A 22513-nucleotide genomic window follows, 5' to 3' on the forward strand; every position below is an offset into this window, starting at 1 on the left:
AAAAATTAATTATTTAAAGAAATTTTTATAAAATTCTTATGAAGAATTCCATTATTTTCAAAAATAATAAAATTTCTCAAACAAAAATTTAATTCTTTTTAAACATTTTAATAAAATTTTTTGCAATAATTCAATTATTTTAAATAAATAATATAAATTTTTCAGGAATTCAAATATTTTTGAAAATTTTAATAAAATTCTTTGCAACTATTCAATTATTTACATAAATAACAAAATTCATTACTGGATTTCAATTATTTTTAATAAAATTTTATAGTAATTGATAAAAAAATTGTAATTATTGTTAAAAATTTAATTTCAATTCCCCGAGAAAATCAATTACTTAAAAAAAATGTTTTTTTAAATTCTTTGGAAGAATTCAATTATTTTCGTAAATAACAATATTCATTACAAGAATTGAATTATTTTTAAAAACTTTTCACTATTCAATGATTTTCAATATCTACTATTTTTATAAAATTTCCAAACAAAATTCAAGTATTTAAAAATTTTGTTGTAAAAATCTTCGTAAGAGTTCCATTTTTTTGAGAATAATAAAAATTTCTCAGGAATTCAATTATTTTTAAAATTTTTTTGTAAAATTGTTAACAACTATTGAATTATTTTCATAAATAATAAAAATCATCTAAGAATTTCAATTATTTTTAATACAATTTTAATCGAATTCTTCGAGAAATGTAATTATTCTTAAAAATTTTATTAAAATTCGTCATCAATTTAAAAATTTGTTGGTAAAAGTCTTTATGAGAATTAAATTTTAAGAAACATTCAATAATTCAATAAATTATTTATTTTTGTTTTCAAATAATTGAATTCTAACAAAAATTAATTTCAGTTAAAATTTTAGATAATAATAATTGAATATTAAAAGCCGTATAGCGTGTATGTTTATAATTAATTGAATTTTTTTTAATTGAAGTTTTTATTTTCGAATATATATTTAATTTAAGAATTTACTAATAATTGAGATTTCGTAAAAGTGATTTAAAGATGAATTTTAGTTAAAAATTGTTGAAAATGGTGGATTCCACGTCAGTTCAACACACTTATTTTCATGACTTGTTGGGATTTGGCTGTAATTTTGTAAATGCATTACTTTTATAGTGATAAACAACTCCACCAAATATTTTTTCAAAATTTTGAAAATTACCAAAAATATGGCATTTTCAAAATTTTTGTCTTCTTTTTTTGAAAGTGCTATAACTTTGGTTCTAATTAACCGATTTTGGATTTTAAAAAAAGGATTTCTTTGGTTTTAAGTATATTTTAAGTTAAAATTAAAATAAAAAAAAAAATTAAAAAAATTTTTTTTTTTGAAATTTTGAAAAATTAAAAATCCGTTTTTGAAAAAACATCATCTTCGATTTTTTTCAAAATTTTACAAAATGTTAGGGCAAATGTGCTTTACATGTCCTGTAAGTTTTATCTTGGGATCTCAAAGGGATTCGGAGTAAAAAAATAAAACGTAACCACAAATTACGAACATATGGGGCAAAATTCCTCACCTGCCCAGGTAAAAAAATGAATTTTCTCTAAACTTTGCTAAAATGTTACTTTTATTAGTAGAAGTGTAAATATTAATTTTTTTTAAATTTGATAAAATATTTTTTGAGTTATGGAGTTTCAAAATTTTGATTTTTTTGAAAATATATTTTTTTCGATTTAATATATTTATATGTAAAATTAATCAAATTTAAAGTATGAATAGTGGTTTTTAAAGGGGTTTTCACGGGCTATAAGCTGGTGATGAAAAAAAAGTTGTTTTCTGTCAATTTGACCTTGAAATTCAAGGTCAAATTCTTAATTTCAATATACAGTAGAACCCGGTTAATACGATCCCGTTTAATACGATTTCCCGCTTAAGACGCTCATTTATGGTGGTCCCTTCAATTAAAGACATACTTTTTATATCCCACCTAATACTTTTTCCCGCATAAGACGCATTCTTAGTGCGGTCCCTACAGAATCGTATTAACCAAGTTCTACTGTATCTCAAAATCGGTGTTTTTTATTTTTTTCTAACCTATCCCAATCGAAAGCTTACCTTTTTTCATATATGAGCCATTTAAAACTCAGAGTGGGACCATGGATCTTTTTGAAGAAATTAATTATAAATCATCATTTTCTATGTAAAATAATGATAAATTATTATTTTCCTCAAAAATTCCTTTAGTCCCACTCTGATTCTTACATATGGCTCATAGAAAAAGGTCACCAGCTTATAGCCCGTGAAAACCCCTTTAAAAACCACTATTCATACTTTAAATTTGATTAATTTTACTTATAAATATATTAAATCAAAAAAAATATTTTTTCAAAAAAATCAAAATTTTGAAACTCCATAACTCAAAAAATATTTTATCAAATTAAAAAAAAATTAATATTTACACTTCTACTAATAATAGTAACATTTTAGCAAAGTTTAGAGAAAATTTATTTTTTGACCTGGGCAGTTGAGGAATTTTGCCCCATATGTTCGTAATTTGTGGTTACGTTTTATTTTTTTACTCCGAATCCCTTTGAGATCCCAAGATAAAATTTACAGGACATGTAAAGCACATTTGCCCTAACATTTAGTAAAATTTTGAAAAAAATCAAAGATGATGTTTTTTCAAAAACGGATTTTTAATTTTTCAAAATTTCAAAAAAAAATTTTGTTTGAATTTTTTTTTCTTATTTTAATTTTAACTTAAAATATACTTAAAACCAAAGAAATCCTTTTTTTAAAATCCAAAATCGGTTAATTAGAACCAAAGTTATAGCACTTTCAAAAAAAGAAGACAAAAATTTTGAAAATGCCATATTTTTGTTAATTTTTAAAATTTTGAAAAAATATTTGGTGGAGTTGTTTATCACTATAAAAGTAATGAATTTACAAAATTACAGCCAAATCCCAACAAGTCATAAAAATAAGTGTGTTGAACTGACGTGGAATCCACCAAATAATAATTTATAGTTATGAAAAATTTAATTTATAATTTTAAATAAAATGTTCTCTTATTTGACTCGGACTGCTGATATATTTTTTTTTTCGTAATTTTTCATTTTTGGCCCGTAAAGTACATATTTTTAAATACTGTGTCACTGGTTCGAGCCCTGATAATTTGTTTAAAAATGTTCATTTTATATTCATAATTTATAACGTTGGTGTGACGTTTACAATAATTTAGAAGAAAAAATAATTTTCTATTCAAACTTTTGTCTTAATAAAACTTTTACAATGTTTCTTGAACAAAAAGTTAAAAAAGGAAAATTTGGTAAACGTAAAATATTGTTTTCTGAGTGAAAAACAGTTTTTTTTTTCTTCAAATCGTTGATGACAAACGTTGTGAATACTTCTCCCACGTCATTTATAAGTGTTATCAAATAAAATTTAAGCAGTGTATTTTTTATTATATGTCGATTCTTAAAAACCTGGAAAAAAATTTTAGAAGGCCTGGAAATCCTGGAAATGTCAGGGAAATTTTTTTCGGATTAGTTGTAGACACCCTGATTAAATCCGATTGTATACCCAAAAGAATATTTGGTTTAGCCAAAAACATTTGCACACAGAGGCCAAGTAAATGTTATTAATATTTCGTAGCATTGGATCTTAATGTGCTCTATTCGCGCAAGGGGAATATTAAGGCTGGCGTAAATTCAATGTCATTACTAACAACTGACTCCTACGGCTAGCAATAGGCTGAAGGTGTAATTATTTGGTAAACCACGGCGCTACCAACACCTTCAGTTAACTCTTACGACATGCTCGGAATCACGGGTGGCCTATTCTGAACCCTAGACCGCTACGGGGCGCGCCTTACTGGACATCAAGATTTACAGCAGATATTTTGCGGAAGAAATTTAATTGAAAATCCTTGTATAACTTTATGTACAAGATCACACACTGTATATCATTTTGTAAGTCAAGTTTTTCTATTTTCGAAGGTAAACGATTTCTAGTATATATATATACGCTTTCTGCTTCATTGTATACCATTTCTGGTCGCAGCCTAAAACAAATCTTTTTGTTTGATGAATAAGTACAAGTTAAGCACACAAACAAGAAAATGTTGATATTAAGAGTCAGTTTCACCAATACTGATTAAATCCTCAATCAACCAATCATGAGTTATTAAGTTCAATGAGACTCACGATTGATTGTGGATTTAATCATTAACTTTTAATTGATTTTGGTGGAATTAGCCCTAAATGTTGGATTGAATTTGGAGAAATTTAGAAAATTTGCAAAATGCAATTGATTTCTAAATTTAAACTTACAAGTGACTTTTTGAGAATAGATAGGTCACCGATCAACGTGACAGGTCGGTTATTTCGTTTTTTATTCTCGTGGTTGTGTTTATAACAGCGTTTCCACATGCAGACGAAATTGGAATGTCAATGCGACCATCGAATCCCTACCATCCCATCTATCCAATATATTGCCCTCTATGACGTCATGAAAGGGAGTGTACTTGGTAGATGGGATAATAGTGGTACGACGATCGCAACGACCAACGACTCTGCGACTGCACATACATGTGGAACCGCTGTCAGCTCCGATGTAAATTCGTGTAATTCAGAAAGATATCGAGTTTACTGTTATGCTCATGAGAAAGGTATCCGCTTATTTTACATAATACTTATTAAAGGGCTGATTCCATTTCATTCTTATTCAAAGTTATGCGAAATATAATTCTTATTTCAAATTTCAGAAATGTCGCATATTCTTATTCAATTTTCCCCAAAATTGTATATAGGTATACCTACCCGGTAAGAAGAGATTAATCAAAACGAATTAAAATGATTCTACAAAATTTCGAAAACAATATTCGTTTGGATTAAAATAGGCTTCGCACTCATCTACTAAAACCTACTATTTACGACTTTTTTTACGTTATGTTACTATTTGGGTACTTTTTTTAATTTTCCAGCCACTAAAAGCTACTATTTTTGTTTTTTTAGAATTACTACTATTTTAAATTCGCTAATTCTAGAAATCAAAAACCTATTCGAAAAAATTATAATCAAATACTTTAAAACGATTCAATTATTCTTAATATCTAGTATTTTCATAAAATTTCTCAAAAGAATTCAATTATTTAAAAAATATTGATTAAACTCATCCAGAATTTAATTAATTTTCATAAATAATAAAATTTCCACAGGAATTCAATTAATTTAGAGCATTTTCAAAAAAATTTCGAAAAATTCAATTGCTTAACAAAACTTTTATACAATTCTTTACAATAATTCAATTCCTTTCGCACTAATAATAACACTTTTCAATGAAATTTTAATAACATTTAAAATAATTTTTGTTAAATTCTAAGCAAGAATCCAATTATTTTCATAAATAATAAAACTCATCGAAAAATTTCAATTATTTTTAATACTATTTTAAATTAATTAATCGAAAAATTCAATTATTTTCACAATTTAAGTTTTTCACAAGAATTCAATTATTTAAAATAAAATTTTCATAATATTTATTATATTTCGAAAAAATTAATTATTTAAAACAATGTTTATAAAATTCTTATAAAGATTTAACTATTTTCAAAAAAACACAAAATTTTGCATAGAAGTTCAATTATTTTTGAAAATTTTAATAATATTTTTCGCAATAATTCAATTATTTTCAGAAATAATAAAATTCATCGCAGGATTTCAATAATTTTTACTACAATTTTACAGAAATTGCTAAAAAAAATATAATTATTCTTGAAAATTTAATATCAGTTCATCGAAAAAATAAATTATTTTAATAAAAAAATCTTTTTTTAAAATTCTTTGCAAGAATTCAATTATTTACAAAAATATTAACTTTTTTCACAGGAATTTAATTATTTTCAAATATTTCAATAAAATTGTTCTAAGGAAATCAATAATTCGAAAGAAAATCAATACAGATTTTAATCAAATTCTTCTCAAGAATTCAATTATTAACATTTTAATAATTCTTCGAAAGAAAAAGAATTCAATTATGTCGATAAATAACAAAATTATTCCCGAAAATTCAATTACTTTGAGGCATTTTAGTAAACTTCTTTGCAAAATTTAATTATTTTTACACATAGATAACAATATTAGTACTAAACATATTCATCATAATAATTCAATTATTTTTAAAAGTAATAAATTTCTTCTTGAAAATCCAATAATTTAAAAAAATTCTAACAAAATCGTTCGCAAGAATTAAATTATTTTCGTAAATAATAATAAGAAGTTTACTAAAATGCCTCAAAGCTTTTTTAAATAATAAAATGCTTTTCAGGAATTCAATTATTTTTGAAAATTTAAATAAAATTCTTCTCTTTCTTTCCTTTAATTCTTTATTTCAAAAATAATAAAATTCATCGCAGAATTTCAATTATTTTTAATATAAGTTAACAGGAATTGCTCAAAAAATGTAATTATTCTTAAAAATTAAATTTCAATTACTCAAAAAAATAAATAATTATTTAAAAAATGTTTTTTTTAAATTCTTTAGAAGAATTTAATTATTTATAAAAATATGAAAATTTTTTACAGGAATTCAATTATTTTTAAATATTTTAATTCAATTTTTTTTAAATAATTCAATTATTCTTTTAGATTATAATAGAATTCTTCCCAAGAATTCAATTATTCTTATGGATTTTAATAAAATTCTTCTCAAGATTTCAATTATTTACATAAATATTTCTTCAAAAGAATTCAATTATATCGATTTATAACAAAATTATTCCCGAAAATTCAATTATTTTGAGACATTTAATAAAATGCTTTGCAAAATTCAATTATTTTCATAAATAACAATATTCATCACAAGAATTCAATTATTATTAAAAGGAATAAATCCCTTCTTAAAAATTCAATTATTTTTAAAAATTTGAAGAAAATCGTTCACAAGAATTCAATTATTTTAATTGAATTCTTTGTAAAGGTTAATTATTTTTAAAATCATTTCGCAATATAATGCTTTTGAATATTTACAATTTTCATAAAATTTCCAAACAGAATTCAATTACCTATTTAAAAAATTGTTTGCAAAAATTTTCATAAAAATTCAATTCTCTTCATGAATAATAAAAATTTCTCAGGAATTCAATTATTTAAATTAGAATTTGCATAAAATTAGTCGAAAAAAATCAATTATTTAAAAATTTTTATAAAATCCTTGACAAGAATTAAAATATTTTTATAAATTCTTTTAAATAATAATAATAATTCTTTTATAAATTCTTATTTAAATTCTTTCATGATGAATAATAAAATTCGTTGCAGGAATTGAATTTATTAGCAGGATAAGAAAGAAGTAAATATTTTTGATGAAAATTAGGAAAAAGTGAGAAAAATAAAAGATATGGAATGTAATTTTTGTCAGTTTTGTTAAGTGCCTAAAAATAGTTTTTTTTTTGTCGTCAAGTTTAATTTTTTGATAGATACTTTTTTACTACTTCTTTTTAGTTTTAAAGCTACTTTTTGCTACTTTCTTAAAATTAATTATCGACTGCGATCGAATGTCTGTTAAAATTACTATAAATTTTGAAGTCATTTTAAAGCGCTTTAATTTATTTTTATTACAAAGAATAATTAATGTTTCAACATATTAGTTTGGATTAAAAAGGTTAAAAAATGAGCGATATTTGTAAATATTTCAATTTTTTCAATTCAACTCCTTCTTACAGGGTATGTCTTATCAAAGATAAGAGTGTAAAAGACATTCAAATTTTTGCGTGAAATGTAAAATTCCTATTCAGAATTAAAAACTCCTGAGAAGCTTTCCATGTGGGAATGGAAAAGAATATGTAATTCTAAAGAAAATTGCAAGAATGCAAATTAAGTTTGTAATCTGGTGAACATTATGCAAAACCCAAAATGCATATACTTTGCAAAATTTTTCTGTTTTTAACACACCCTATTGAGAAAAATATAATCTTCTAAGAACACTAGAAACTTTATAAAGAAAATGTTTAAAATTGAACTGAAAAAAACGAATATTATTTAAAATATGCCGTGTATTACAGAAAAAAATCGAGTCATAAAAAAACTCCTCTCTAAAAATGATACTTATATATAGGAGGAAACTCAAATCGAACATGAAAAAAGTATCGAAATAAAAACATTAGCATTGAAAATGTTAAATATAAATAGAAGGGCGAACTCAAGTGCTAGGTTTTCTTATCTAAATAGTAACAGAAAATGCATGTTATGACGTGGAATATAAATAAAGAGGCGCATGATTATTCCCCAAAGGTCTTTTTACTCAAACGCATTTGACTTGAATTGATTTGCCAAAATTATAAAACCACTGCCAAGTTGTACATTTTTATAATTTTGGTGTTCATTTCATGAACACTTTGCTTCCTCATAGAAATAATAATAATTGAAATATAAGAATTAATTTTTATAAAAGAGTTAAAAATCATTAAATCTTGGTCCCAAAAATATGTTTTTATATATTCTATAAGATGGTTGTAATAGTTTAATAATTACACATAAGTTAATAAACAAGAATGTTGAAAAAATGATATTTTCCACAATTCTTGATTTTTCAAATACCAATAATTTGATAATTTCTGACCGAATCAGGTTCAAAAATATATCAATCGAAGCGTTTTTTAATGCTCTAGAAGTTGGTAACGATACTTTTAAAGTTAAGAATTTTTTGTGTCTTTATTTTTAACACATTGACTTGGAGGATTGCGTTAATTAACTTTCCATCTTATATAATACACTATAATTAAAAAAGCATATTTTATTTATATTCCACGTCAACATGCGTTTACTCTGTTATTATTTAGATAAGAAAAATCAACACTTGATGAATACGCCCTTCAATTACTATTCTGCATTTTCAATGCTTTTTTTATATTGATACCTAGTTATAAATAGTGTTCGACTCGAGCTTTCTCCTAAGTGTCAGTTTTTTTCTAAGAGTTTCTTTTCTATGAACTCAATTTTCTTTATCTCCTTATGATACTTTTGTATCTACAAGTGGATATTCTTTTTAAGGGGACAGGGCATAGTATAATTTCCATACTCTCCTCTTTTTCATACTCACTTGCTACTCACTCATCGAATCTTTGTATATTTTTCTAGTTTCTACAATAATTTGCTTTAAACATCTATTAATTTCATTTTGAATTTTGTTTTTCATCTAGTTCTACTGATTATTAATTTCATGTGAGTTTGAGGGCTTAAATTGCGGCAACATCTCATTTCTTAATAGACTCAGCAGAGAAACATATTTATTATTTATGTAATTATATTACTTCATTGTTATGATTACACTGTAAGATTTACTACAACAACTGGTTACATGGGGGTTTTCGGAGTCGCTAATTACGAATTTTAATTAATTAATTTTTGAATAAAAAACAATAATTTTTAATAATAACAGATTTCGCACTCGATAATTAACTTTAAAAAAGTAGCAAAATAGTAACTTTCGAACTAAAAAAAATAGTAAAAAGTAGCTATCAAAAAATTAAACTTGATGAACAAAAAAACTCGTTTTAGACACTTCATAAAACTAACAAAAATTTCAATCCATATTTTTTATTTACCTCACTTTATCCTAATTTTCATCAAAAATATTTACTTCTTTCTTATCCTGCTAATAAATTAAATTCCTGCAAAAGAATTTTATTGATCATGAAAAAATTTAAATATTTATAAAAATAATTTAATTCTTGCGAAGAAATTTATGAAAATTTCCAAATAATTAATTTCTTTCGACTAATTTTATGCAAATTCTAATTTAAATAATTGAATTCCTGAAAAATTTTTATTATTCATGAAAAGAATTGAATTTTTATGAAAATTTTTGCAAACAATTTTTTAAATAGGTAATTGAATTCTGTTTGGAAATTTTATGAAACTAGTAGATATTCAAAATCATTGAATTGCGAAAAGTTTTTAAAAATAATTAAATTATACAAAAAATTTAATTTTTTGACAATAATTGAATGTCTGTGCGGTATTTTATTAAATTTTTTTCTAAATAATTGAATTCCAAAAAAGCATTTTATTATTTATTTAAATAATTGAATTCTTGAGAACGACTTTATTAGAATGTTTTAAATAATTGAATTTTCAAGAAAAAATTTATTACTTTTAAAAATAATTGAATTTCTGTAATGAATATTGTTATTTATGAAAATAATTGAATTTTGCAAAGAATTTTATTAAAATGCCTCACAATAATTGAATTTTCGGGAATGATTTTGTTATTTATTGACATGATTGAATTCTTTTGAAGAATTATTTATGAAAATAATTGAATTATTGGGAAGAATTTTATTAAAATCTAAAAGAATAATTGAATTATTTGAAAAAAATATAATTAAAATTGTATTTAAAATAATTGATTTTTTTCGAAAAATTTTATTAAAATATTTGAAAATAATTGAATTCCTGTGAAAAATTCTGATATTTTTGTAAATAATTAAATTCTTCCAAAGAATTTGAAAAAAACTTTCTTTAAATAATTGATTTTTTCAACAAATAATTGAAATTAAATTTTTAATAATAATAACATTTTTTGAGCAATTCCTGTAAAATTGTATGAAAAATAATTGAAATCCTGCGATGAATTTTATATTACTTATGAAAATAATTGAATAGTTGCTAAGAATTTTATTAAAATTTTCAAAAATAATTGAATTTCTGTGAAAAATTTTGTTATTTTTGAAAATAATTGAATTCTTTATAAGAATTTTATAAACATTGTTTTAAAATTTAATTTTTTCGAAGAACTTAATGAAAATTGTATTTTAAATAATGAGTTCTTGTAAAAATTGTAATATTTATGGAAATAATTGAATTCGAGCGAAGAATTTTATTAAAATTTTAGAAAATCATTCAATTCTTTATAGGAAATTTTATGAAAATAGTAAATATTAAAATAATTAAATTTCGAAAAATTTTTGAAAATAATTAAATAATTGAATGTCTGTGTGGTATTTTATTAAATCTTTTTGAAAATAATTGAATTTCTAAAAAGCATTTTATTATTTATCAAAATAATTGAATTCTTGAGAAGAATTTTATTAAAATTGAAAAGAATAATTGAGTTATTTCAAAAAAATGTAAATTGTATTTAATATATTGATTTCTTTCGAACAATTTTATTAAAATATTTGAAAATAATCGAATTCCTGTGAATAATTCTAATATTTTTGTAAATAATGGAATTCTTCCAAAGAATTTAAAAAAAACATTATTTTAATTAATTGATTTTTTCGAGAAATTGAAATTAAATTTTTCAGAATAATTACATTTCTTGAGCAATTCCTGTAAAATTGTATGAAAAATAATTGAAATCCTGCGATGAATTTTATTACTTATGAAAATAATTGAATATTTATACTAAAAATTTTATTAAAATTTTCAAAAATAATTGAATTTCTGAGAAGAGTTTTCTTATTTATGAAAATAATTGAATTATTGCGAAAAATGTTATTAAAATGTTTAAAATTAATTGAATTTCTGTAAAAAATGTTGTTATTTTTGAAAATAATTAAATTCTTCATAAGAATTTTTTAAACATTGTTTTAAATAATTAATTTTTTCGAAACAAAATAAATATTATGAAAATTTTATTTTAAATAATTAAATTTTTGTGGAATACTTTATTTGTGAAAATAATTGAATTTTTCGATTAATTAATTTAAAATAGTATTAATAATAATTGTTAAATTGAACGAACTTACCTTGTGAAGTTTGATTTAAATTGTATTTCGCGCCTCCTCCGAATAGATCAACTTGTAGTTTCCCTAATTTATACCATTTTTGTCACATTTTTAAAGTAATTAAAATTAAAAATTTGAAGATCACACAGCTCCTTCACGCCTATATTCCGGTTCGTTGTGAATTTTTCATTATTTTAAAGCATTGCCATAATTATTAAATTTTGGGTTATTTTTTCTTAGAAAATAATAAAGGGTGTATTGTATCATTTAGGATGGGTTTGATCTATTCGGAGGAGGCGCTCATACAATTTTAATCGAACTTCACAAGGTAAGTTCGTTCAATTTAACAATTGTATTTCGCGCCTCCTCCGAATAGATCAACTTGTAGTTGTTTAAAGTAAATTATGGCAGAGTTCCATTTTTTAATATTTTATTTTAATAAGAATATTACAACATTTATTAAGACTTATTGTAATTATAATTTTTATAATAATTAATATGTAATTTAATTAAGAACTTTAATTTCTCAAAATAGCATTAGCAAACTGACGATTGTCGGCAGTAATTTTTCTGTCGTAAAATCTAGCGAAAGTGTTGGAGTTCTCAGTCCAACCTGCAGTTTTCCTGATAGTATCAAGATCTACGCCTAATCTTTTAGCTGCAGAAGTTGCAGCATGACGTGTGCTGTGAGAAGAAAAAATTTCTGTATCTATTCCGCAAGTTTGTAAAACTTGCTTTACCCAACGACTTAACGTTTGTGAAGTTACTCGTTCGTAAGGTTTTCGATGTGAGATAAAGAGAATTTTTTCAGATTTACGTAAATTTTTCGTCTTTTTTAGGTAACAAATAATTGCCGACGCTACGCAAATATTTTGTTCCGAATAGAAGGGTAGGATTAGCAAAGGTTGAGTTTTGTTTTTAATTGATGTTTTAATGCGATCAGGGATTTTTATTTCGATAGAGTCATTTTTAATCTTAATATTGTCGATATTTATTAAAGAAAAAGTTTGAATTCTATGACCCGTTACTAGAGCAAGAAGTGTTATGATTTTCTTGGAAAGATCTTCTAAATTTAATTTTGTATTTTCAGATTGAGATCGATAATGGTCAAGTACTAATTTTGGATCCCACGTGGAATCATAACGTGGTTTTGATGGTCTTAAACCAGACACACCTTTGAAAAAACGTTTGATCAGGGGATCATTTGCTATTGGAGAATCAACTATCAAGGAGATGGCTGATCTTGTGGAGTTGATTGAACTTCGAGATAGACCCTTGTCGTATTCTGTGGTTAAAAAAGATATTACTTTTGCGATAGAGGGATTGAATGTGTCAACTGACTCTTTTTTACAAAATGTCCACCATTTTTTCAAGGCTGTGTCGTAAGTTTTGAGAGAAGCTGAACTTAAAGATCCAATCATGATATTTATTGACTCTTCTGGAGATCCGTGTCTTAACATGGCCTCCCTGATAATTTCGCGGATACCAGGATAAGGCTCTTCCAGAGAGGGTGATGACTCCTGTCACAAGAAATTAAAAGATTTTTATCAGGATTTAAAGTAATTACTTCAGAAATTATCATAGATTGAAATAGTGGGTACCATGGCTGAGTTGGCCTATCAGGTACAACCATAATTCCCTCTGCTCGATCTGATTTTATTTTTCTAAGAGTTTTTAAAATTATACTGAAGGGAGGAAAAGCATAAAATTGAAATTGGCTCCAGTTCAAAGTGAAAGCATCCACTGCCTCAGATCCAGGGTCTTTAAACCAAGAAAGTAACGAGTGCATTTTTTGTTTGTACGGCTTGCAAACAGATCTATTTTCGGCTTTCCGAAGGTTTCAATTATTAATTTAAAAGCTGACTTGCATAACTCGAATTCTGTTTCTGGTTCTAACTTTCTGGATTCAGTGTCTGCTTCAAAATTGTCCTTTGAACTAATGTAAGAAGCGAATATCCAAATATTACGCCTCTCACACCATTGCCAAATTTCTCTCGTGATTTGATTCAGGTTTTTTGATCTTATACTTCCCATTTTATTAATAAAAGATATAGCTGTCGTGTTATCTATTCTAAGTAGAATATCACAATCATGAAAGTTTTTTGGAAAACATTGGAGTCCAAAAAATGCTGCCTTTAATTCAAGGAAATTGATGGAATTTTTTCGTTCATCAGTAGACCAGAAACCATTTACTTTTTCATGATTGCATACCGCTCCCCAACCTGATAGCGAGGAGTCAGAAAAAATTTCCAAGACAAAATTGACCGCTTTTATGGAATTGTAACTTGATTCAATATGCGATTTCCACCATTGAATATCAGTCATGATAGGTTCTACAATCATAAAAGCATCGTAATTCCTGGAATTTTTTTCTAGAGCTAAAAATTTTTGTCTTTCAAAATTTTAAGTGTAAACCCAACTATATTTAACTGCAGGACAAGAAGCTACAAGTACACCAATAAATTTAGCGAAATCTCTGATTGGACATTTAATATTTTTACTATACGTATTTAATAGACTTTGAATTTTTGTACGTTTGTCAGCGGGAAGTCTTAGAGTCATTGAACGGGAATTATAAATAAAACCCAAAAATAAACGCTCTTGGTTAGGATCGGGTTGGCTTTTCTTATCATTGATTAAAAAACCTAAATCTTCTAAGGTTTTCTTAGTTTTAATAAGATTCTTGGTACAATTTTCATAAGTGTCCCCAAAAAGAAGAAAATCGTTCAAGTATATAACTGAAAGAAATCCTTGTTTTCTTAGAGAATAAACAACAGGTTTCATAAGTTTTGTAAAGACCTGAGGGGCTGTACATAGTCCGAAGGGTAAGCAAGTAAATTCAAATAGCTCTCCATTAAATTCAAATCGTAAAAATTTTCTGTCAGATTCTTTAATGGACACTAAGTTAAATGCATCTTGTAAATCAAGCGTAGACATATAAAAGTTTCGCTCCATAAGATTTATAGCAGTTCTATAATCTTCAAGTTTAAAATGTACGGTTAATATAAACTTATTTAATTTTTTAAGATTCAAAATAAATCTATAGGATCCATCAGGTTTTGGAACCAGAAAATAGCTTGATAAAAATTGACCCTCTGAAGGAGAGCATTTTTTAAGTACACCTTTATTTTTTAATATAAGGATTGATTCTGACATTTGTTTCATTTCTGTATCTGACCGATTTGAATTATGTGGAAAGACTGATTGATGGGGTGTTTTAATAAACGGAATTTTATAACCTTTTATGTAAGAAAGAATTACTGGATCTGAGGTTAGAGCCGCCCAGTTATCATAATAATTGCTCAATCTGCCAGCTATGTTACTTACAGAATTTTCTAATTCTTTTTCGGATAATCTTTCCTGTACGATGTCTTGTTCCATGACGTCTGGGTTCGATAAGACTTGGGATGTCCAGCTTGAGTTTTCCTTTGCCCGTTCTGCGGTGCTGGGTATGTTCTCTGACGACTGCGAGGAGCGAACGGGCTTTTCCAGTTTTTTGTCTGTTGACGATGTAATCTTGGTGGTCGAAGGGCTTTTGTTGAAGACTCCATTAATTTTGCAGACTTCAATGTCTCCACTACATTTTTACCGAATAAAAATTCGTCTGTCGATGTTGATTTTAATGGTTCTTTCAAAGTTTCGTCAACATTAGCAATAATTAAATTTTTTCGAATAACAGATTCGTTGAATTGTAAATCGACAAGTAAGCGGCTGGCATCACTCAGAGTTTCGATGAGAGGAATTTCTTCTGCGTTTTCCCTTTTTATAACTAAAGACATACATTTTGCTATGGCTGAAATGCAGACCAAAATTTTTTCTTGCTTGCTCACGATCCTTTTGTCTCTTAATAGAGATGAAGGTTTTTCCTTAAAGGCCAGTTTAACTTCCTCATTTAGTTTTGGAGGATCGAGCATGGTACAATTACCAGGAGGTGGATATTTGACTGTCAGAGTTTTTATTTCTTCTGTAGGTAATCCTAATTTGATTATATCAGACCAGCGATCGACAAAATCGTTGTGAAGATCTGGTGCACATGTTCTGCCCGTTTGTCGTTTTCCTATTACATTTATTATTTTTTCGGAAAGAGCACTTGCGTGGGAGATTTCCTTAGATGTCGAGCATGATGGTTCATCTAATATATTCTTTTTGGATGTTCTAGGGGAATCGATTTGTTCAAAATCCGAAAAAGAAGCGTTCTCGCTTAAATCGGAGTCAAAACTTTTTTCAGAGGATGAGAAGTCAATTCGTCTTGATTTTTTCTTCCGATCATTTGATTGTTTCCCTATTGGACTTGTATCCCGCGACGAAATGGAAGATTCTTCATCTGACGTTGAATCACTGCGTTTTCGATTAATTTGTTTTTTATACTTCTTCTCGAACTCTTCTAACTTTTTTAAACGTTTTAAAATATCACTTGAATCTGGGGATTTATCCTTCTTTTTACCCATTTTAGAAAATGGATGTGACTAGTTGGCACAAAACAAGAGAATGAAAAATTCACAACGAACCGGAATATAGGCGTGAAGGAGCTGTGTGATCTTCAAATTTTTAATTTTAATTACTTTAAAAATGTGACAAAAATGGTATAAATTAGGGAAACTACAAGTTGATCTATTCGGAGGAGGCGCGAAATACAATTGAAATTGTTCGATGAGTTTCATTATTTATAAAAATAATTGACTTCATGCTTAGAATTTTGTCAAAAATTTTTATAAAAAATTGAATTTCCATGAAAAATGTTATTTATTTAAGTGAAAGTAATTGAATTATTGTGAAGAATTGTATAAAAATTTGGTTAAACAATTGATTTTTTCGAAATTTTTTCGAAAATGCTATTCTAAATTAATTGAATGCCTTTGGAAATTTATTTATAAAAATAATTGAATTTTGGATGAATTTTATTTATCAATTTTTTTGTAAATAATTGAATTGTTTTCCGAAATTTTATGAGGATACTAGATATTGAAAATAATTGAATTTTGAATATTTTTTGAAAATAATTGAATTGTTTTAAAAAATTTGATTGTAATTTTTGAGAATAATTTTTTGATTTCTAGTATTGATGAATTTAAACACCATGATATTTGCGATGATATATTTACGATCCCAGTTGCCGTCCTATTTACAATCCTTTTTTCAATAGGCAGTGTGATTCTGACTTGAGGGTAATATACATATTTAAAAACGTCAATTGTTCAAGAAGAGGGATCGAGACAATCTTCAGACGTAGAAGTTCCTCTTGACTCTAGAGAGGAAGTATTCATTGATATAAATATTGGCAAATATACAAGTGTTCAAGTGCCTATTGGGAAAAGAGAGAGAAGAGAGTGCATGAAGCAGAGAAGCCTATAAAGTGAAAAAGATTTAGCAATTATTTTTTTTTGTTATTGTCTGTAAAAATGTAGATTATATAAACCATTACTTTACCAGTAGTATTTAACAATACTTTTTTATTAATTTACATAAACGTTTATGAATATATCTCTTAAAAAGTATATTCATAAAAAAAAAAAATTTCAAAAATTATGTTAGAAGCATTAATATATTTAACTTCGATATTCCAAATAAGGAATATTTAATAAGATAAGATCTGAGACAAGAATTCTTTTGTAGTATTTAATTCAGAACAGGAATTATATTTCACGGAGACTTGAATAATACTTTTATTACACAGATTCTTCAGTACAATATTACAGGCTACTTGTATTTCACCAGAATCCGAAGAATACAACATTTGGAGAGATTTTGTTTGTTTTCTACTCACATTTCTTAAACGATCATCTCGTTATATGGCAAATCATATCATACACAATTTCTCTAATGTCTAATATCAGGGTTGTGTCTAAAAATTTTTAAAAATAATAAATATTAAAAAGAAGTAATTCTTCTTAAACTTCTTTTTATTTGCCTTGTAAACTTTGAAATCATTACGAATTTTAAAACAAAAACTTAAATTTTGTTTATTGGACTTTACATTTTACATTATTATTATTATTTATAAATTATGTAACAAATACGTCTTAAATTAAATAAAAATAAATCTTAAATATTAATAAAATAAATTAAATATTAAATATTAAATATTAAATTAAATATTTAATTAAATATTAATCTTAAATATTTAAATTTTTCATTTTATAAATAGTTTTGATTTAAAAATTCTGAAAAAGATCTAGTTCTTAAAAAATTTTTATTTAAATTTTTTTTAAATTAGTTGATTTTTTAAATATAATATTTAATTAAAAAATTTTCGATTAATCAAAATTTCGTAAAATGGAATTTCTAAAAATTTTAATTTTCAATTTTCAACAATTTTAACAATTTTTCAAATCTGACAATTTTGAATTCATAACAATTATTATTTATCAGAACTACCTATTTTAGGTGAACTTTCTTTTTTACCTTTAATAATTGAATTCTCAAAGAATTTTTTTTAAAACTATTAAAAATAATTGATTTATAGAATAATTTTTGTTAAACATTCTAGAAAATAATTGAATTTCAAGCTGTGTGCAAATTTTATTTTTTGAATATCTTATTTTAATGACAATTAACTATTTAATAGTATTTGGTACTTTCCTTAGATTTCAGCCACTAAAAGCTACTATTTCTGTTTTTTTTTTAGAATTTCCACTACTAATTCGCTAATACTAGAAATCAAAGACTATTCTCAAAAATTATAATTAAATTCTTGAAAACGATTCAATTATTTTCAAAAAATATTCGAAATTAAATTATTTTCAATATCTATAGTATTTTCATGGAATTTCGCAAAACAATTCAATTATTAAAAAAAAAAAAATTGATAAAATTCATCAAAAATTTAATTATTTTCATAAATAATAAAATTTACACAGGAATTCAATTACATAATTTAGAATATCAGTTTCAAAAAAATTTCAAAAAAATCAATTATTTAACAAAATTTTTATACAATTCTTCACAATAATTCAATTGCTTTCACTAATAATTAACATTTTTCATGGAAATACAATTTTTAAAATTTTTTTTATAAAATTCTTATGAAGAATTCAATTTTTTAAAAAAAACATTTTTCATAAAAATTAAATTCTTTTTAAACATTTCAAAAAAAAATTTCGCAATAATTCAATTATTTTCATAAATAATTAAATTCTCCTAAAGAATTCAATTATTTTTAAAAGTAATGAATTTCTGTTTAAAAATTCAATTATTTAAAAAATTCCAATAAAATCGTTCACAAGAATGTAATTATTTTGAAAAATAATAAAATGCTTTTTCGGAATTCAATTATTTAAAAAAAAATTTAATAAAATACCACACAGACATTCAATTATTCTCAATAATTTTAATAGAATTCTTTGTAAAATTTAATTATTTTTAAAAACTTTTTTACAATTCAATGTTTTATAATATTGACTATTTTCATAAAATTTCCAAACAGAATTCAATTGTTTAAAAAATGTTTTGTTAAAAGCTGCGTAAGAATTCAATTCTTTTCATGAATAATAACAATTTTTCATGAATTCAATTATTTAAATTAGAATTTGCATAAAAAATTAGTCGAAAGAAATCGATTATTTAAAAATTTTCATAAAATTCTTCGCAAGAATTAAATTATTTTTATAAATATTGAAATTCTTTGATAAATAATAAAATTCGTTGCAGGATTTGAATTTATTAGGAGGATAAGAAAGAAGTAGGGGAGAGTCTCCAGTTGTGAGACACCTCCAGTTGTGAGACAGTCAATTTTTTTTAACATGCAATATTAAAAATCCGATTGGTTTATATAAAAACATTTCTTTTTACATGAGCCAACTTTTTCGTGTACGCCGAAGCGGATATATTAACTGTTTTTGTTAATTACCAACACTGTGTGTGACAATCGACTAAAAAGCGTTTTTTCAATAAATGCAAAGTACTTTTTTTCCAAGTTAATTAATTGGAAAAGGTAAATGTAATGCATTTTCTTTTAGTGTTTTCCTTATATTTTGTTATGCAATATTGCATTGTTCCAATCGACGGTTGAAAATGATTTAATTTTCCTTTTTCAAAATAGCGCCAATTTCTGGGTGTGAGACACAGCATATCACCAGTTGTGAGACGGTGTCAACACCCATCTGGGCAGCATAAAAAATACGACTTTGCAGGGATACTATTTAAATGTTGTTTTGATTTTTTTTTCTAGTATTTTTGGGCATGTCAAGTGGAAAAAAGTTAATTGATTCAGAAGAAATCAATTTTAATGCTCTTGTTGAAGCTATTAAATTGTGTTTATTTGATATTCATATTTTGGCGAATAAATATTATTATTTAGTATATAATAATATATATTATTAATATATTTAATTATTTCTACTAAACATAACGTTTTATGTCAAACTTATTAAATTTTAGCAATTTTTAATGAGTGTCTCACAACTGGAGACATTTTTTTTTTTTGAAAAAAGCGATGTGCTCGGAAAATGTATCGTAAAATTTTTTGAGTTCATCGAAACACTATACTTTCTTTTAATAAAAGTTGCGTATTTCTGTTACCTTTCGAACGGTGTATTTTATTTACAATTTCGTTTACCTGTTTACAATTTACGGGTCAAAAATGAAACCCGTCTCACAACTGGAGACTCTCCCCTAAATATTTTTGATGAAAATTAGGAAAAAGTGAGGAAAATAAAAAATATGGAATATAACTTTTTTCAGTTTTGTGAAGTGTCTAAAACGAATTTTTTTGGTCGTCAAGTTTAATTTTTCGATAGCCACTTTTTTACTACTTTTTTTTAATTTGAAAGCTACTTTTTTTAAAATTGATTATCGAGTGCAAAGTCTGAGTATATAAAGTCATTAAAAATTTAAATAGTTTTTTACGAATGAATAATAGAAATAATCAATGTTCATAATGATGAAAATAAGTTCCCAGTTAAAAAGGAATTACCGAGTAAACAGTTTGGATGATTGAGCAAGCCATCTGCTCAATTGTCCAAACAACATAATTGGACAATTAGACTGGTTTGCTCAATCATCCAAACCGCAGGCTCAATAATTTTTTTTTTTTTACTTAAGTGAAAATTCTGCTATACATATAACTTTGGAAATTAGTCGTAAGAGCACTCACCTGAGTACTATTTTTTGTACAAATGTCAGCAATGTCAAAAACTTATTTTTTTGGGTTTTATTACTTGAAAAATGTTACGTCATATAAAATGTAGTGTAGAATAATAAAGATATGTTTGATATTTACCTGTACACCAAAAAGTTGAAGCATGGTCGTTAAAACGAGCGCCTGCATGGAGATAAACATGTAATGACACTTAGAGGGTGAAAGGTCCCTGAGTGTTCGATTTTTCGTTTATTCACTGAATATTTACTTGAAGAAGAAACAACTACACACTTAGGGAAAAAAATTGTGAAGTTATTTCTTCTTCAAGTAAATATTCAATTGTTCTAAAATGCGTATGTTTTTAAAATTTTATTATCGTAAAAAAATGATTCAAAAATGTCATTTTTAATGATTTGTCTATAATTTGTTTTAACATTATAAAAATCGAAATAAGTTGCATTTTATACAAAAAATGTGGTATTTTGTTGCAATATTTGCAAGAAAAAATTTAAAAAAAAAAAAAAAATTATTATTATTATTATTATTGTTATTATTAATTAATTAAAATTTAAAATTAAATCCAATTCAATCATTATCTTGGGTTTAATAAATTGGTTTAAACTAAATTTATATCAAATCATTGTACATTTATTTGTAATAAAATAAAACATAATACAATATTGCACTAATAATATAATGCAAGGTATGAAGGTTTATTTCACAAAAACCAATTTAAATATATGTTTTCTTATAATCTCTTAAAAGTATCTCAGAAAAGAGAAAATAATGGCAAATATATGGAAAAATAAATAAAGATATTCGAATAAGTTACACGTACAAGAAACTCAAGTTGCAGTTTTTATTTTTAATGGAATCCAGCTCATATGTGAAAAAGACCCCAAAATTTGTGACTTAGAACAAAATCATATCCCTCAGAAATCAAAATTTTTGAAAGAATTTTTCTTGATTTACTTTTTAATTGAGTTGGTAATTTGGCTCCTATAAATTAATTTTGTATCTATACTCAAAGAGTTTGAAACTTTTTTAACTAAATAAATTTTTAAAAATTTTTATAATAAGCCTTTTAACGAATTAAACTTAAAACTAAAATTTTGGCTCGTAAAAATTAATCAGTTCATATTTATTTACATAGTACTTTCTATCAATTGTGACTTTACTTCATAATCTGATAAAATATATCAAAAAAAAAAAAACCGAATATGTACAAAAATAAAAATTTAGAAATACCTATTTTTATAAATTTCCGTAAAATTTGAATATTTAAGGATTTGGAAAAAATCAAATTCACTGTTTTTTCTGTCATATTAAATACAAAAATCATTGTAGGGTGTCTACTATTTTCGTTCAACAAAATTCCCGTTTTTTTTTTCTCATAAAATTTGAATTTATTTGATTTCGAACATAAATAAATCTACAAATGTCTTCAAAAATTTTTATTAAAGTTTTTATGAATAATTAAATTCTTTTGACGAGTTTCTTTAAATTTTTTGAAAATAATATTTTTTTAATACCTAATTTTAATTAAAAATTTGGAAAATAATTGAATGTCTTCAAAAATTTTTATTACAATTTTTATGAATAATTAAATTCTTTTGACGAGTTTCTTTAAATTTTTTGAAAATACATAATGTTTTTAGAACCTAATTTTAATTAAAAATTTGGAAAATAATTAACTGTCTTCAAAAATTTGTATTGCAGTTTTTATGAATAATTCAATTCTTTTGACGAGTTTCTT

General features: G+C 24.7%; 1 protein-coding gene across 1 annotated transcript; it reads right to left on the reverse strand.

Moving 5' to 3' along the window:
* Positions 1-4360: 4360 nt before the first annotated feature.
* LOC122512269 lies at positions 4361-13715 on the reverse strand. Its single transcript, XM_043628009.1, has 5 exons — positions 13484-13715; positions 13249-13331; positions 12232-13201; positions 11703-11765; positions 4361-4557 (listed from the first exon to the last, which is right to left on the reverse strand). The coding sequence occupies exons 1-5, from the start codon at positions 13713-13715 to the stop codon at positions 4361-4363; spliced, it is 1545 nt and encodes a 514-aa protein (XP_043483944.1).
* Positions 13716-22513: the final 8798 nt, after the last annotated feature.

Source organism: Leptopilina heterotoma, unplaced genomic scaffold (genome assembly GCF_015476425.1).
Source record: "Leptopilina heterotoma isolate Lh14 unplaced genomic scaffold, ASM1547642v1 Lhet_97, whole genome shotgun sequence".
NCBI classification, from domain to species: domain Eukaryota; kingdom Metazoa; phylum Arthropoda; class Insecta; order Hymenoptera; family Figitidae; genus Leptopilina; species Leptopilina heterotoma.

Coding starts and splice junctions, on each gene's coding strand:
- LOC122512269 (XM_043628009.1), bottom strand. CDS start 13,715: ATGGGAAGTATAAGATCAAAAAACCTGAATCAAATCACGAGAGAAATT. Junction 13,332..13,483: donor AATAGATCTGTTTGCAAGCC/GTACAAACAAAA, acceptor AAATAAAATCAG/ATCGAGCAGAGGGAATTATG. Junction 11,766..12,231: donor AAAAATTACTGCCGACAATC/GTCAGTTTGCTA, acceptor GGTATAAATTAG/GGAAACTACAAGTTGATCTA.